This window comes from Ambystoma mexicanum, chromosome 2p (genome assembly GCF_040938575.1).
Source record: "Ambystoma mexicanum isolate Mex_15411 chromosome 2p, UKY_AmexF1_1, whole genome shotgun sequence".
In the NCBI taxonomy this organism is placed as follows: Eukaryota; Metazoa; Chordata; class Amphibia; order Caudata; family Ambystomatidae; genus Ambystoma; species Ambystoma mexicanum.
The window spans coordinates 333,672,642-333,691,659 of NC_090923.1; the positions used below are offsets into that span (position 1 = coordinate 333,672,642).

A 19,018-nucleotide genomic window follows, 5' to 3' on the forward strand; every position below is an offset into this window, starting at 1 on the left:
GGACACCTGGAATGGATGTGCCATTTTCGGAGACAGACCAGATCTGATCATAGAATCCGACGCCAGCCGACTGGGCTGGGCCGCGTGGTGCGGAGACCTGCAGACAGGGGGGAAATGGAGCGAGGATGAACTCCGCTTACACATAAATTGCCTAGAACTGCTGGCAGGATCCTTCGCGAAAGGGAAATGAGATTGTGCCTCCTGCTAAAGATGGACAACATATCGGCACTGCGATACATAAACCACCTAGGTGGCACCAAATTCAGAATGCTAGCCGAGCTAGCGAAGGATTTTTGGCACTTCTGCCTTCAGTCAGAGACGTCGGTCACAGTGGAGTACCTCCCCGGGACGCTGAAAATAATAGCGGACTGGAACTCTCGCTACTTCACGGATTCCAGCGATTGGAGGTTGGATCCAGCAGTGTTTCAGAGGATGACCGAGATATGGGGGCCAGTACACATAGACATGTTCGCATCCCGGTTGAACGCCCAAACAGCAAAATATTTCAGCTGGAGGCTGGGCCCGGGAGCTCAAGGAACAGATGCGTTCCTGCAAGATTGGAGCGGGGGTCCGCACTACGTGTTTCCCTGATTCATGATGCTGAGCAGAGTTCTAGCGAAGTGTCGAAGGGAGACTGCGGAATTGCTGTTGGTGGCGCCGTGCTGGAAGTCGCAAGTATGGTTCCCGACGCTCATGGAGCTAGCAGTGGATTACCCGAGGATGCTCCCGGAAGGAGAGCACCTGCTCAAGGACCCAGACGGATCGTATCGCTCTCTGAGAGTGAGGGGGACACTACCGCTAATCGCGTGCAGGATATCAGGAGACGATGGGCGTTGCCAGGCATTTCGGATCAGGCTGCGCAGCTCATCGCTGACTCCTGGGTCCCGTCCACTAGAAGGAGCTACGACGCGGCTTGGGCCAAGTGGACTGGCTGGTGCAGAGGAAGAGGTGTTCATCCCATTTCTGTGCCTGTAGTGATGATTTTGAACTTTTTAGCTCAATTATTGCAAGGTGGTAAAGCGTTCCGCACCATAGGAGTGTACAGGTCCGCCATTTCCGTGGGACATCTCCCTATCGAGGGCCTTCCAGCGGGTGAGCATCCAGCAGTAGTTCGGCTTATTAGAGGAGCCAAATTTAAAGTACCTCCAGAGCCGCGATATAAGACAGTCTGGGATGTGCAGTCATTTCTTAAACTACTGGAGAGTTGGCCAGCGCACAGATATTTATCGCTGAAGCAGTTATCAGGAAAGTTAGCGATGCTGTTGTGCCTAGTTTCTTGTAAACGCGTGTCAGACGTGAGAGCCCTAGAAGTAGATAGGAAGGCTTACGGGCCGGAGGGCGTAACATTTACAATTATGGGAAGGACTAAGACGGGGACATCCTCAGTTCACTACCCATATTTCCCAAGTAGACCTAAATGGTGTGTAGCAAGCTGCGTAAAGGAGTAAGAGTGCAGGACAGCAGAATTTAGAGAAACGAATGTTAAGCAGTTGCTTATAGCGTGCAGGAAGCCCTTTAGAGAGATAGCTACAGCATCTATCGCCAGATGGGTTAAAGAAATCATGCAGGCAGCAGAGATAGATGTGGGGAAGTATGGAGCCCATTCTGTGTGTGGAGCTATGGCATCTAAAGCTTTTAAGACTGGAGTATCTCTTAGAGATATCATGCTGACAGCAGACTGGTCGAATGATCGAACTTTTAAAGAATTTTATTTCAAGCCGACCGAGAGTTTAGCGGTCGCAGTGTTGGGAAGCGTTGAACAAGCATAATGCTCGCCTCCAGTCTTGTCATAGAATGAAGATTACCCCTGCTATCTGCACAGGGAGTATTAATTCTATTAAAGACTAGGAGGCAAGCATTAAATTCCCACCCAAGTTATATACGATCATCCAATATCATGCTCAATACATAATAATATGATGGTATGGTCAATACATGGACACCACCCTGATTTCTCTGCTTTCTATTATTCCTAGGAGAGGAGCAGAAGAACAATTGAAGTAGGAAAATTTGGCAGAGGTAGTAGCCTGGGTCAAGGAAGTTCGACTTTCGTTTGGAGTCGTTCAAGTCATTGCCAGTTGCAGGACTTAGTGTGGAGTTCTCAGTGTGACTTTCAGTGTGAGTAAAAGAGGGGAGGAGTGTCATGATGCCTACCCCCAGGCATCCGGACCAAGCCCATCAGCCCCGGGAGCAGGCATCTAGACATTTAGTAAAACCTCAGCAGCCCCGGCTAGGGGCTCTGGGTTCAGTCCTGGCGCATATGGCGCCAGGCTCATAGTCATTACTTACCTCAGGCAGACCATGCTGCAAATGACTCCAATCCAACATGAAGCCTGAAAGGGACTATTTTTCTACAGGGACTATTTTTTACTCGGGTGTGGTTCTAGGGACTTCTTACCTGGGACTACTTTTGAGGCTATTTAAACCACGCCCGACCAGCAACACACGCTTCGCGTTATTCTGCATCCAGCAGCGTAACGCTCACCGTGCCTGCAGCCTGCATCCAGTCTTCTGCCACGCCCTCCTGTTAGGAAGAATTCTGTTTAGGCTGAATTTCCTAACCTGAGACTCTTTTACCCTCACTCTTGGACATGATTTGAGTGTGTTCCTTTGACTCTAGATGTGTTTAATGGGCTATGGAGTGTTTTACTCCATAGGGTTGCATGTGTTTTTGTGATGTGTTACACAGCACCCTCAGTGCAGTAACACAGGGGTGTCATAGTGACCCCCCAGTATAGACTCCATACACTGGGACTGACTACTGTCTCCCAGGGCATGTGAAGTCACCATTGACTTTACTAGTCTTAAATTCTGAACAGAACCAGTACAAACCATCATATTGTGGATGTACTGGCTGGGCAATTCGATTGCCCCGGGGTCTGTTAGTCGAGGGGGCACGTCTCCGTCCCCCCTGATCGAGTTTTGGCTGGTGGCAGTGGATACTACTTTTTATATTCAACCGCGAATATTTCTCTATGGGATTTTCCCATTGTTCGAGGCTATTATCTTTATTTATTTAATTACGATAGCCTCGAACATACCGCCGGTTTATTTAATTATTATTAATTCTCTGGTTGGTATTTTTTGCCAAAACTCGGTTCTAAAATGGCGTTTGTGTTCTCTTCTGTGACTCCAACCCAAGTCGAGTCCTTTGTTCCACTTTTTGGCGGGCTTCTCCACAGAAGCCCTCCAAAGTGGTGCCACTCTGTCTGAGGTACTTAGGAGGGGTGGAGGGGGATTTAGGCACCCTGGACTGAGTTGCCTAGGCAACTCAAGTCACACTCCGTCCTGATTGGCCCAAGTGGTGAGGCGGCTGGCTCACCACTTAGCATGTTTGAGTGACAGCTAGGCTGAGTGAATGGGGGTTTTCTGCATAAAAGCAGGGCTTTGGGGACTGGAACTTCAGAAGTCGCTAGAGGACCTAAGAATCCGATGAGGGAGAAGCTGAGCCGACCTGCCACGACGACACCACCGGTGGAGCCCTGCTGGACCGTCTCACCACTTTTCCCAACGACAGAGGAGATCTCCCGCCGGAGAGTCTTCTTCCTTTGACTGGTGGGGATAACCAGTTTCACCGTTTTTTCGCCTTCCCGACACATCTCGTGGCCGCCTTGCCTGTGCCAAGCACCCCGGCAACCGGAATACCACGTTTTACCACGACCGCGAAATAAAGGGTAATGCCTTTAACCGGAAAACTCTGGCTGGTTTCTTCCCTGGCAGTGCAACGACCTTCAGCTTTCCTCCAAGTCGAGATCTTCTCTTCCCCTGGACGACGTCGAGACTTGCACCCGCTGCCCGGAACAACTGCCACCGCTGGAGGATCCTTCCCACTTAAGGTACTGTGTTCCGCCTGGCTTCCCTTGCCACCGACTGTACGGGGTAGATTTAGGACCCGGCTTTCGAACCTGGGTTAACCTGGGACACCCTGGCTAAACTTTTCTGAGCCTTTCTAAACTCTTTTCGAACTCTCTGCAAGACTTTCAAAGCCTAGTGTAACTGTGTGATCTTGGGCGCATTTGTGCTCTGCTCTCTCTAAGAGTGGGCCCAGCCTATGGACTTTGGCTCACAAGTGACTTTTGCTCTTCTGCCTTGCTAAAAGTGTTCCTAAATCTTAGAGTGGTGTATCTTTCCATATTCTGTCTTTTTCCCCTCCCTTCTTCATGAATTTATTGGAGTGCCATCTATAGTTAAGCGCTCACCTCTGTCTGGAAATAAGTGGTGTTAACTAAGACTTATCTGATAAGGAATAAGGGTTGTATATATTATAATAGTAACTGTGTTTAGAGTGTTTTACAATAAGAGTGCTGGAGTGTTTCAAACAGTGTGTTTTTAAATAAATAATTATATACTTTGATACCACAGCTCTGGTCAGTGTTTGCTTGTGCTATTGTGTCTGAGTGCCTATTGTGTATACTTTGCATACTGCCTAACTCTTCTTGAGGGAAGTCTGACTGCTCAGCCCCAGCTACCAGGTACATCTGGGTGGTACAGACTGCTACCAAGTGGGTTTACTGCTAACACCTGTAGTCCTAAATCTTTTGCAATGTTCCCAAAGGGAACTGCACGTTTCTGCCTAACACCGCCTTGAATGCGGAGCTCCTAAAACAAAGGGGAAAGAAAGGGACAAGGTTAGAAAACTAACTTATTTCTATTCCACACCTGATTCTGGATCCATCTCGTCTCCGGACCTGTAAAGAACATCATTTCTGCACGCGCCGCACCTCCAGCTGCAGCGCCGCGCCATACTCACCAGTCTTCACTGCATCCTTCGGGTCGGCGCTGCCTCCATCATTTCTTCACTGAACTTTGTCACCTAGGAGACAAAAGAAAACCACAAGGTGAGCCGAGGGAACCAACAAACATAATTCTTACCACCATAGACTTACCTGATTTACCACCGGAGGCATCCTTTTGTGACACTCCATATTTTCACGTGCCGCATCTGTAAAGAGAGACAAAACACGTTTTCCACGTGCAACATTTACCGGACAGCGCCGGGTAATACAGACTCTTACCTGAGCGCCACCAGCTGCCACAAGAGCATCTTTTCACGAGCCAGCTGCAAGACAAGAAAGGAAGGGGGGAACAAGAGTGAACATCGGACATATTGAACTCTATGAACTTAATACTTACTGGTCCTCACCAGGAACCTCAGAGTCAATACTCTCGAACTCTCCCGAGCCTTCAAACCAGTGAAGTAACTGGAATTGACGCGACCCTGCAAATCCACGCAGGATGGAGAGCTCATCTTTCAAGAATATAAGGTGAGATTGCTGTGAGGGCATTTTGGAGGTGATTAGTTGGGGGGTGGTGGGGGACTGTGGGGGTGCCATCACTTGAATCCACAAGTGGCTAAATCCATCTCTCCACTTGCAGGAGAATATTTCTACGGGTTAAGCAGACTAGATTAGGAGGGCAGATCCAGTCAGTCATCGCTGCACTACGCATCACGTGGGTGGAGACCGCAGCTGTCCGGGTCCGACCAACTCCCCTGTGGGAGCCAGGTGAGCGTAACAAGGAGCTCAGGGACAGGAAATGGTCATAGCTGAGCATGGAGTGAGATGGACTACAGAGACTATGGGGATTGTAGTTCAAAAGAAGAAAAGTCTATTCAGACTGTTTTCAGTGTTTTTGTTATGGTTTTTGGAGTTTTGTTGAAACTGCTGAAGAGTGGTAAATTAAAGAAGTTGAATCATAATGCTTGCCTCCTAGTCTTTGATAGAATTAATACTCCCTGCGCAGATAGCAGGGGTAAGCTTCATTGCAGTGTTTACTGCGACATAAACAGCCTTGGATGACTGGAACTGTGACATCCATAAGCAGCTGATTCGGACTCCCCTCCTTCTTCTTGAGGGCCAGACAAACAGATATACAGGCAAGTGAGTGTGGAACTTCTTCTTAGCTCCCACTAGCTCGGCAGGCAGTAATAGAGCCAGATAACTTAAGTTACTTGTGGATCGCCATATATGCACAACTGTTCGCCGGTAATTCCAAATCCTCCTACATTCAAGACTTTAAACAGGATACAAAAATGTTTTCAGGCAGACTGAACAAAGCAGAAGAGCTTCTTCTGTGGAAGACCGAATGGAAGGCCTAGAAGATACTTCAACTGGAAATGGAAGTCAGATTTGGAAGACAGAAATCGTTGTGATAACCTACATTTCTATCGAATTCCTGAGAAAATAGAATTAGACTCCACACCAAGACCTTTTATTACTTGCTTCCTCAGGCATCCGCAAGCGCACCAGATTGTGTTAGCCGCCAGGAAAAACACGTGTTATATTTCAAGGTCGCAATCTTTTTCTTTTCTCCTGACTTTTCAAAATCCACCCAAGCCAAAAGGAAAACATTCCTGGATATGGGACCTCTCGTAAAATCTTTAGGTATCAGATATGGACTACTTGAACCTGTGAAAATGATGATCACTATTCCAGAGGGTCCAACCAAGGAATTCAGATCCCAATGACCTCTATAGTCTACTTCAGTCACTCTGATATGCACCAATGGAAACTTCTTCTCATGATCCAGCTTTCAGCGTTTCCAACTGCGAACACCATTCAGAGCAACGCTTATACAAAATATCAAAATGCAAATTTGGCTCCACATGGAATAGATCTGCTCCATTGACTCCTATGGACTCTTCTGCCAACACCAATACCTCAGTGACAAATCCGGATCACCTATTAAAAATACAGAACCTACTCTCGCTGGTTTACAATCTGGAACCCAATCTTAATCCATATACCTGTTCTCCTGCTTTTTCTTGGTTTTTACCAACTTTGTGCCTGATCTACGTTTTGTGCACCATAATAGTATGATAAACTTTTGTCCTAATATTCTTTAATTATTATTACCTACCATTATCTCCTGTTGGACCGGTGTTCATCTCTTGTGCTCAGCCCATCGTTCCATGGCATGCTTTATTACTATTTTATATGGCTACTGTTCAACTCTCCTATTCGAGTCTTTTCTCCTATCCACATGGACACAGACAATATCATTGTCATTTTTTGTGTACCTTTTCCCCTTTGTTTCTGTTCCTACCCTCTTGTGTCTTCACATTCTCCCCTTCACTGCTGCAATGCCTGGAAACTAACACCTTTCCTGTTCTACATATCTCTCTTGCAATATATTCAACTACTTTCTTTTATTTGTGGTCACATCATTTAGCTAAATCTACCACATTTATACAAGAACTATTTCTATTAAGGTAGTCACCTGGAATGTTAGGGGATTCAATCATCCCATTAATAGATGTAAAGTTAGTTCTCAATTTACCAAACTTAAGGTTCACATTGCTTGCCTTCAAGAGACTCATCTCAACTCGGACAATAAAAAGTGTAAATTGAAAGCTTCATGGATTGGTCATACCTTCTTCTCAAATGCTGTGAATAAAAAAGGCGTCTTTATTTTGATAAACATCGGACCTTCTCTATCATCCAGGAAGAAAAGGACTCTGATGACCGCTAGATTATTATCAACCCAATCATAAACGAGCTACCTTTCTCTATGTATGTGGCCCTATTGCTACAGACCCCTTTTATTGGTCTAATCTCAAAATGAAACTTGTTCCGAATTTTATGTACCGTCTTATTTTATGTAGAGATGTTAACCAAATTGTTGACTTTACTATTGACCAAAAGTCTAATTCCAATTTTGTCAATTCCAAGTCTTGCAATAACTCTGTGTGATAAATCACTTTAATTTGTTAGACTCTTGTCGTTTTTGCCATCCAGATGCTGGCTATTAAAGTTTTATTTTTCTCCTTCACATCATCTTTTTCTAGAACTGATTACATATTTGTTAACACTTCATTAACCTCGACTTTAATAAATTCAGACATTGGCCCCATAAATATTTCTGATCATGCTTCCGTTATTACCAATCTGGAATGGGCTCCTATTTCTAAATTCTCCCCAAGATGGAGATTCAATTCTTTCCTTCTAAATGACACCTCTTTCATGGAAAAAAAAACGATCTTTTATTGATTATTTCTACCTCAATAATCGCCCAGAACACACCTCCATAAACAACAACTTGGTTGGTTTCAAAGCTACCCTACAGGGATTTATCATCTCATTTTCAGCCTTTTAAAAAACGACAATTCGAATCCACTCTTAATAAATTGTTATCTTCCAGTAAGGATCTCGAAACGTCATATTATAATAAGCCCAATGATGATGTGGCTAAAATCCTGATGAGCAAATGCATTGAATTTAACAAATTAAGTACTAATAAAGCTGCAAAATTCCATTTTGCGATCCAAGTCTAAATGGTATAGTGGGTCTAACAAAACTAGGGAAAGCCTGGCCTCTTATCTGAAGAATTTAAATAAAAATCACTGATCACACACATCGCCTCTTCGGATGGTAGAAGATTAACGAACCAAAATGATATTCATAAGGCTTTTTTTGATTTATATTCTAATATATACTCATCTGATCCCTCCATTAAATTATCTGAAATTCTCTTTTTTTGATACTAAGAAAAACTCCACATACCCTGTTGATTTATCTCCTCTTGATAAACCCACTTCTCTAACTGAAATTAAACCAGCAATTCTTGTTCTTAAACTTTACAAAGCTCCATGTCTTGATAGATTCTCCATTGACTTCTATAAGACATTCATTGACTCTATTTCTCAGAAACTCTTGATTTTTTTATTAAATTAGATGGTTTGTTCGGTTTTTTCAGTGAGACCGAAGTTCAAGAATGTATTTAAGAAATAGGGCAACTGTGTAGATGTATGTGTTTTTGCCCGTTCAGTAGAGTTGTCCATCTTTCTACAGAGCCCATTTGCTGGGATGAGAGATTGAAGAAGGCACTGAAGCGTTCTTTGAATTGAGAGCAAGGGGCATTCCATGACGAGATGGTATAAAGTTTCCGTCGTCTTTTTGTCTTTACAGAATCAACAGTACTGTTCGTTTGAGGGTATCAATTTCATGTTAGCGAGCTTCACTCTTGTTGGATTCAATCTGTCTGTGCTGCAGTCAAGATTCTGTCGGTAGGTTTTTTGAGTTGGATCGCCTTTAGCCAATCGTTCTGCATTAGTTTGATTTTGGCGTGCTGCGGGCGCAGAGTTAAAAGTTCTACATAGATATCTTCTTTGATCATTTCTTTTAGAAGTTTGTGTTTCCAGTCTAGCAAAACAGCATTGTTGAAAGTGTCTGTATGAGCCCTCAGGATTTGTGTAGCCGGAGTTCTGTGATGAGATAGAATTTTGCGAAATAGGTCCAGTCTTTTCCACAGTACAATTGACTCCAGCGATTGTGTAGCCACCTCGCGTCTTATTCTCTGCATCGGGTATGATCGAGGCAGATGCAGAATTTTACGCCAGATTATCGCCTCATATTTTGTCCAATATAAGGTTGATGCATTCATTGCCTCTGTTCCATAGGTAATGATGTGTATGAATGTATGTCTATAGTAGTTTATGATAGGCTTGAAAGAGCATTTCCCATATTTTTGATGGATTACACAGCCTTGCCCCTGGCCAGGGTTTGCGACTTATGTTCGTGTTTTTTTTTATTTTTATTTTATTTTTTTTCCGAGCCATTGGGTTTCCGCCTTAGACTGGTTTATTGGGATTCCAAGATATTTGAAATTTGCAACAGTTTCTAGTGGCATACCATCTAGGCTGAGTGGTAGATCTTTCCTTTTTTAATGGAATCTTGGCAAGTGACATTACCTTTGTTTTGTTGGTGTTGGACAGTTCATTTGTTTTCATATATCCACTTAGAGGTGAGGCTGATCTGTAGTCCTGTTAGAGTCTTGTCTAAGAGGATAATGTCATCTGCGTAAAGCATCACTTGAAACGGAATAGAATTCATTTTAGGAGGGTTTGTTGCATTGTTCGAGAGGTGTTCATTGATGTCAGCCGTGAATAGGTTATATAAGGTAGCGGCGAGTAGGCAGCCTTGTTTTAGTCCGTCTGACGTCTGAATGGTTGATGTTGTTGAACCTGCTTTTGTTAGTCTGACTGCAATCGATGTTTCGGAGTAGAGGAGTTTGATCGGTTCTAGGATGTTTGTTGGACATTTCCATGTCTGTAGTTTTGTCCATAATTTATGCCTTGAGATGGCATCGAAGGCCATGTGTAGGTCGATGAAAGCCGCGTATACTGTTGTATGGTTTTTGATGGCTTCATGTTTGATTAAGTTAGTCAGGAGGAGGTTGGTTGTTCCGACATTTGGTGTAAATCCTGTTTGTCTGACACAGAATCTGCCCGCATTCCTTGCCCAATTTGTTAGTTGTTTAAGTAGGATTGAGGCAAATAGTTTTCCAAGAGGGTCTAACAGGGCAATGGGCCGAAAGTTGGCAGGATTGTCGCGTGGGCCTTGTTTGTGTATGGGCACTATGATGGCTGTGCGCCATAGATTCGGGATCTGATTTAAAGTATTTATCAGATGGAGAAGATTACACATGATTGTTGCCCAAGTTGTAGGATCCTGTTTGATAGTTGCGTTGAAGGATTCGTCAGGGCCAGGGGTTCTTGAGCAATTTAGATTCTTGATCATCAGGATTATATCATCGTAATTTGCCTCTACTTGCCATTTTTTTGTTTCTTGTGAGCTTCTAGCAGGTGGATCGGTTGGCCGCGCTTTGTAAATATCAGAGAAGTGGACAATCCACCTTTCTGGAGTTACGTTGGCACCGAGTTTGTTTTGGGTTTCAGCATTATTTAATACATTCCATAGTTCTCTTGTATTGTGAGTTTTGTAATTTTTCATGATATCTTCAACGTCAAGTTGTTGGAGTATTTTTTTGTTGGAATTTTCTCCAATTTGAGTAGTTTTGTTTTATTTTCTTTGCTTTCATGTCATTCTTTATTTTTTGTTTTTCCTAGTTGGCGGAGTGCTCTCCATAGTTGTTGTTTTTATTGTTGCTGTTTCTTCGTTGTATGCATGTCGATGTTGTTTGAATATTAGTGTGCGAGACGAAATGGAATGAGCATCCATTGATAATTTAGCTTGTCTGAGTCTTTCAAAACTGAGGTTTGAAAGGTATTTGGCATGGTAGACATTGCTTTTTGTGGTATTCGTAGTCTGGCTGCTGTGCTTGTCAATTCAAGATGTGTTTGGGATTGTGGTCATGATGTTTCGCTCAGGCCGCATCTGTGTATTACTAGTCGGTTGTGGTCGCTTTTGTCAGAGATCAGAATTTGTACTTTCGATATAGATTTATGTAGTTGCGTTGTTAGAAAGATATAATCGATTATGGCAGTCGAGTTTCCTCTAGACCAAGTTGGAATACGTTTTTTGGTCGCATCAACGGGCTGTTCGATTAGCTTTAGATTGCGGATGTTTGTTTCCTTCAGCCATTTTCTGGCGTGCATAGACAGTTTGCTTTGGTTTAGAAGTATCCCCTCTGAGGTATAGAGGTGGATGTTTAAGTCTCCGCACAGTATAAGTTCAATTTTATGGTTGGCGGTCAGTTTGTCAATTGATAGCAAGACTCCGTCAATTAATGTTTCGCTTATTATGGCTGCCGGGTTCCAGTATAGGTTGAAGATCGCGATCATTCTTTCCGTTGTAGATGCTGGAATCTTGTAGTGTTCGGCGTACATAGTTGTTTTGATTTTTATTATGGTAATTTGAATCCACGGATTGATGTTTTTTCCGTGTTAATTACACTCCACTCTGGATTGTTTTTGATTAGAGTGAGGAGTCCGGAGGCAGGTCTACCTTGGCTCTTGACAATTGCTGGGTTTAGGTATGTAAGAAATCCGTCACAGCATGGCATTGTGTTAAGCCATGTTTCTTGTAGGCATATAATATGATACATATCCAGCGTGGAGGGGGAGAAAAGATGGGAGTGGCCTCTTGTATTCCATGAGCAGAGCGGCCAGGTGTCGTCTGTCTCAGTTGGTGGTTATGAATTGGTGATTGGTTATACTCCCATTTTAAGAAAATTGGTCATGGCTGCTGCTGCTCCTTTGGTGAGGCTCTTTTTATACTATTTCCCAAGAACGATAAAGATCCTTCATTTGTTAAAAATGATAGACCCATTTTCCTTATTAATTCAGACTCCAAAATATTTGCCAATGTATTAGCTAAACGCTTGGTCTTCTTCCCAAACTTATCCACATTGATCAATCCATATTCATTAAAAATAGGTACGCTTCATCCAACACTAGATTACTCTTCATTTTATCTAATTCCCAAAAATCAAATTAACCACTAGCCCTCCTTGCGTTGGACACGGAAAAAGCTTTTGACCATGTTTCATGGCCCTTCATGCTACACTCCTTAAAGTTGCATGGTTTTTCTCTGTTCCTCATCAACCTCGTTCGAATACTATACTCCACTCCCTTATTGATGATCACCTCTCTCCCTCTTTACATATGAGAGGTACTGGCCAAGGGCGCCCTCTCTCACCTTTACTATTTAACCTTGCAGGGGAACCTCTCCTTCAAATTATAAGGTCCTGCCCAGACATAAGAGGTTTTTTTGTGACTCCTGTAGAAGTTAAGATCTCTGCCTATGCAGATGGTATTTTACTATATCTTTCTGAACCTGCCTCTTCCTTCAACCCCTTATCACTACCATAAATAATTTTTCTAAGGTATTAGGATACAATTTAAACTAACACTGCATTACTTTGTATGACTTGGCAATCAACATATATTAAATATTTAGGCCTACTCATCGCCTAAAATATCCATACTACTGTCACTCTTAACACTAATCTTATAATAGTGACAATTACCAAGCTGATTTCTGGATGGTCTCCTCTCGCCTTGGTGGGGACGTCTCAAATCTATAAAAATGATTAGCTCTATAATATTTTATTTTCTATCAATGATTCATGTATCTATCAACACCAATTTTTTAATAAAACTAGACTCTTTGCTTCTTAAATTTCTTTGGAATAAAAAAAAATGCTAGAATCGCCTTCAGTAAACTTAGGCTTCCAAAACCTGAAGGAGGAGTGTAATTTCCGAACTTCAGTTATACCACAAAGCATTTATACTCAAGTAACTGACCTAATGTATTTACTTTGAGAACCATCTCTGTGACGCTCCTTCATGGATCAGTTTTGAAGCTATTATTACCCCTTTTTCCGTTTCTCATTTTTTACTCTCCTCCACTGGGCCTAATATCACTACTTCTCGTTCATTACACTTGTTTAAATCTATATTGGGACAACTCCCTGCTCATGCCTTCTCTATAGTAGATTTGGGGGACATTTACTTTTGTTTTGATAAGTCAGTTTCAATTAAACCTAACTTTCAACAGATGGTGTTTGTCCGGCATTAAACATGTTGGTATTAAACATGTTAAACAATTGTTTAATAATTCTACAGTAATCCCGTTTACACAGCTCTGTCGCTAGTATAATCTCCCCAAGAGTGATTCCTGCTTTCATCGATCTCTTACAAATTTGTTAACAAAATCCATGCTTACCTTAACTCAATCCCCATCACCTCTAACCTCATTAATTTGTAAACCCTCCATCAAAGCTGCCAAATGGTATATTGGCTTTTTAAATGATACTCAACTCAACAATCTACTAAACTCCAATATCATTAGACAATGGGAATTAGTTTGGGATTTTCATCCCTCCCCCGACACTTGGTCTAAAATATGGAAATTATATTATTCCACATCTATAGCAGCCAATCTAACTCAAACACATTATTTTATCCTACACCGTGCTTTTCTCACCCCCACTAGCATTGCAAAAGTTAATATTAACTTGCCCACTAAATGTTGGTCTGCTTCACCCCTAATGTTGATTTGTCATTTAATATACAACTGTAAATCTGTACATTATTTTTGGAAAGAGGTCTGGGTTTGCTTGCAAAAGATTTTTCATTTTCAATAACCATTATCGCTTTGTAACCTTATGATTGGTCCTATTGTTAATCCATATTTTCAACTGAGTGATTCAACAAACCTATTTAATTTGTTTATTAGCATTGCACTTCACAGTATTCCCGCCAATTGGAAAGATTTCTACAAACTATCTTTCTCTGCTTGGTGGAATTACATTTGCTATATACATCGTATCGAAAAATGTCACGCCTCTTTTTATACTTCCATGCACAAGTTTGATAAGTGGAACATTTTCATTCGTTATCTTAGTAATATAGACTAGCATTGCTGTTGTATCATATTTGCATTAATTACACCTTCTCTTTTCCTCCCCATTGTTGCTTAGTCTTTCTGTTTTGTATGTTCTCTGTCTCCCTTGTTTGTCCATATTCAACCTATAATATGAATCCCTCATCACTGCAACTTGCATTTTCAAATTTGTTCATTCAACACTAATTGTTTCTTTAACTTTAAAATGTTAACGTTTTCATGCTGTATTTTCATTGTTCATGTAACGTATCTAATACAAATTATTAAAAAAAAAAAAGTTAAGCACTTTTAGCAAAGGCATGAAGTTTGAAAAACTTACAAGGACTTTTAAAATGTTAACTTCGATCTATCTGGTGAGTGTAAAAAGTATGCTTTTAACTCCTTAGACGGCAGTAATTGCAGCATGCCATAAGAATACTCCATGCATTAATGGTGTTTGGCCATGATAAGACTGGAGTTAAAAGAAAGCATTTCTGTTTTTACCATTAACTTCATACACCTAATGAGAGCCAACTATACCCCATGGCCACTACACACTTAACAGTTTGCCTATTAAATTGGTATCATTGATGCATGTTCTATATGATTAATTTGCTTTGGATACAGCATCTGAAAATTGTTGTTGATGAAAATATACTGTTCGGATGCCTTGTGTCATTGAAATGCATATCCATTCCTTTTTTCCCAGCCAGTTCACTGCATCTGGATTCTGCTAGAGTGGAGAGCAGCCTCTCTTGTGTAAACCGTTCCATTGAAAGCTGTGCTAAAATGAGCCACGAACCAGAAATGGTGATTTCTCCTCGGATAGACACTGCTGTGCAAACAGGTATTGATTTTGGAAGAGCGGCAGTCTTTTTCTAAATCTTAAGATATTTTTACATGTCAATTTTTTTTCTACATAAATGAACATTGTCCTTGTGAATACTGAAACAATTATAAACTTTTTTTCCATAAACTGAAACCTAAAATCTCCATCATGCATGCGTACCCAGATTAAAACTCCTGGGCCCAGCCTTGCAGCCAATTGCAATGCCAACTCTCAATACCCTCTCAATGCCCTTGTCCCTGTTCAGTTTCCCCCACTTCACTTGCTCCATTCCATTCTGAGGTCCGTTAAATATTACTTCTCCCATTCTGAGTGATTTATTGCAATCCCGTTCTCAAAATAAATCTGTTTTCTATATTGAGGAGTCGATGCTAGTGAAAAGTAACTTTAACCACTTTCTGATTGCATTTGCCTTCAGCTAGTCATCTTTTCCTCAACAATTTCATTGGAATAAAGTGTTTAGGCACCTGCCCTTTTTATTAATGCTTCCTCAGACGGCATCTGTGTATTTGAACAGCTATTTCAAGTAGCCTCCATTAACCTAAACAGATCTCATTACTACTAATGTGATGTTAGTGCAAGTTGGTCCCTTCCTCTGACCCAGTGTGGAATGTGTGTTTCAGTTTGGAGTACAGTTTTGCAATTGTTTAATTCAAGAACCTTGCTTGAACCGTCTCTTCAATGGCAGAAAATAATTAGAACAAATGACTTGCCTCCTCTGTAATGTTTACTCTGATGGATTATTCCTTCCTCCCACAGGGTCTTGGAAATATCTCCCTGGTTGCGAACTAGCATTAAAAACCTTGCCAGAGTCCCCTGGTGGTGCATACGGCTGCACCCCTGGTATCATTGGCACAAATTACTCTAGCTGTAACACCATGGTCGGCCTGTTCTGCTCATTTTCTCCATACTCAGTAAGCTGATTAGTTGCATACTACCACAAATTGTGAGCAATCAGATTAAGGGGTAGGTAGGTGAGTGGGTCAATGAGACTCTGTGGGATGATGGACTTATCCATCAGAACAAACCTTACCAAAAGTACTACATTTGTTATAAAAGTTGCCTAAAATGTACATCCTCTCCAATTAAGGAATCCAGGCAGTAATGCTTTATAAGCATGTGCAGGGGCATAACAGCCTGGTAGACGTCAATAATTAGCACGTCTTTTTCAGAACACTAGCTGCTACCAGAACCCTTGTGGAATGAGTCTGAAGTCGCGCAGGAGCTTCTTTGTTTGCCAGCATGAAACACGGCCTGCAGAGGATGATCCACAGAGTTCATAACTTTTAGCCCTGATTGGACAGTTGATGAAAAGCTGGTCCTTCTTTTAGAAGGCTCTTAATCCAAAAAAACCTAAACTTTCTGGGCCATGTTGGGATCTAGATGATGGAGCTGCTTCTCAGTCTTGGCAGAATGATGAGGAGGAAGAGCGACAGGATGATTGATCTTCTTGTGTAACGCAGTTACCACCATTGGTAAGTAATGGGGGGTCACCCCCTTAGTCACCTTTTACTTGGAAAAGAAGAGATAAGGAGGTTTCACCGACAGAGCCTGGCTGTGGTTATGGCAATTGGGACAATCACTTTATGGCTGAATATTGAAAAATAACAAGAATGTAATGACTCAAATGAAACCACAATCAAGAAAGTGACAACTAAATGTAAATCATGTGATAAAATTTATGTGTGTGCATCAGAAACTGAATAACTCGGATATAGAGGAGAAGGAACCCTATTCTGGAGTACTTTTTAGAGTGAAATGGCAGCCAAGTGCATCCTGAGCCATGGAGACTGGGAATGCCAGCACAGAAGAAGTTGCGTAAGTCGGTGTGTCCGGCTCCTTTGTCTTGCACTAACCTGAGGACTTGCGTTACCCTACAGGCATAGATGGACTTGGTAGCCAGCCTCCTAGCTGACAGAGGATAACCAGAACCTTGCCGGGTAAGTCACAATCGCTGCATCTCAGCTACCAATCATGAAGGTCGAGGCTCCCCAGGTTTGAGTAGAGGACTATTTTCTGTTCTAGAGAGGGGTACCAAGTCCACTCTCTCGAGGCGGTGACAATGATGGGAAAGAGTCATGTCCAGAGGTTCTTAGTTTACTATGTCCTCCAGACCCACTATGGGGAGATCTAGCTGCATCTCCTGAAAAGGGATGGATAGGGGTGGGGAGGTCAGTTTTAGTTCCACTCTATAATCCATAAAGAGCTATTTACACTTCCTAGTCAGGATGGCAATTAAGAGGTCCACTTGAAGGGTCCTCAGTAGGCAAAGATCGTCCCCAGAGCTCTTGGCAAAGCTACCACTCCTTATATACCATTTAACACCTCATCAGAGCATCTGCCATGACTTTCAATGTCCCTGCCAAGTAATCTACTATCAGTGTGCCGTAGTAGTCTGGAACCCAGAAACAGTTGCACCAGCTCCTTGAATTGAGGCTTGTTGGGGAGAATTCTCCAGAATGGCCAATTTCCCTTACCTACTGAGTCCCTCAGCAGCTTTGCTGGATTTCTAGGATTTAACCGTTTCACCTGGTAAGAGTGTGAGCCTTTTTTCCCACTCTTACATGTGTTTTTGTCTATGTGTTGTACATTTTGTGCTCATGGTCTATGGAGTCTCACCTACTTCCTAGGCATCTTTTTACTGTGTCACACAGCACCTTTAGTGCAGTGACACAGGGTTGTCTTTTTAGACTTCCCACTGTTAAACTCCATTTTCTGGGACTGACTCCTGTCTCCCAGAACATGTAAAGTTGCCATTCACTTTACTAGTCTTTTTAAATCTACAGACCCAGTACAAACTATCTTCCATAGAGTACTGGAATGGTTAATAGTTATCCCTTTTTGTCTGTTTCTCATGGAACATTATTTTGTTCCCCTTTCCCTAAGATTTGGCTGGTGGAAGTGGTATCTACCATTTTTAGTCTACTGCAAGCTATGAAATTAGCCTCAGTACTGTTAGAGGCTATGGTGGTAGCCTCAAACTCTAACTCGCTGGACCCCATTGATTTTATTTTGGTTCCGGTCGGGTTTATTCACCATTTCTTTTTGTAAAGGTCTTTCTCGTGTTTTACTCTGTGCGCCAAACCAGGTTTGGTTCCTTTGTTCGCCGTCCTTTGGCGGGCTTCTGCACAGAAGCCCTCCTTAGGCGCCTGAGTGTCTGGGTGGACAGGATGTGAGGTAGGGGTTTTAGGCTCCTGCACAGGGTCTCCATGTCGCACTCGAGTTTGATTGGCTAGGTGACTGTCCTGCCAGGACAGCCACCCTGCTGTGTGATTGACAGCCAGGCTGTGTGAATGGGGACAAACTGCTTAAAAAGCAGGTGTCTGGGACTTGGAAGGCAGAGTCGCCACTGGATCGAGAGAGCCAATGAGAAGCTGAAGGAAAACGACTGCTGCAACTACTGGACATCCCGGTGAAGCCCTGCTGCAGGTCCGAATAGCCTGAACTTCGTCGACAGAGGAGATCTGCAAGGAGTCTTCTTCCCTTGAGCATGGTGGGACCAACCAGCTCACAAAGCCCCTGGGCCTCCCTCTTCAGCCTGTTTGAATTTGCTGTGCCACAGGAAACCGGATAGAGAGTTCCTTCATGCTTTTAAGGAACGCACCTTTTATTCGTCGCTGTGCTCTGCTGCTGGTTTCTTCCCTGGGCAGTTCAAGACCCTCCAGTCTTCCTCCTTGTCAGTCCGACAGTCGCTTCAGGAACTGTGAGCCTACAGGAACTGCCAGGAACTACCGCCTCAGCTACAGCATCCTTCTTCATCCGACCGCGGTGAAAGTGTTTTAAATCTTTCGCTTCTCCGGAGACTTGTCCTTCTCTACTCTTTTGAATAACTTTTCCTCCGACCAACTTCATTTGGAACTCTTGGCAAAGACTTAACCACAAACTACTCCGAACTGTCTGATCCTCTGCAAAGACTCTGTACCATTAACATTGGCCCATGCCTATTGATTTGAATCCTAGTTATAGTAAGCCTTTTCTAGATTGCCCTGCCTATAACTTGTTGGTGTTGCTGATTTTTGATAACCTTGTCTTTTCCCTCCCTTTTAAATTGCTGGAGTGCCGTTTTGCTCACACTTCATTTTGAGCTTAACTTGTCCAGAATTGA

General features: G+C 42.7%; 1 protein-coding gene across 1 annotated transcript in view; it reads left to right on the forward strand.

Annotated features, from left to right (window-relative positions):
* Positions 1-19,018, forward strand: part of CCDC66 (coiled-coil domain containing 66) — a 561,787-nt gene that overhangs the window by 380,249 nt on the left and 162,520 nt on the right. The window contains exon 14 of the mRNA XM_069643663.1: positions 14,776-14,913. Within this exon, the coding sequence (XP_069499764.1) occupies positions 14,776-14,913 (138 nt within the window). The remainder of the gene's footprint in view (positions 1-14,775; positions 14,914-19,018) is intronic.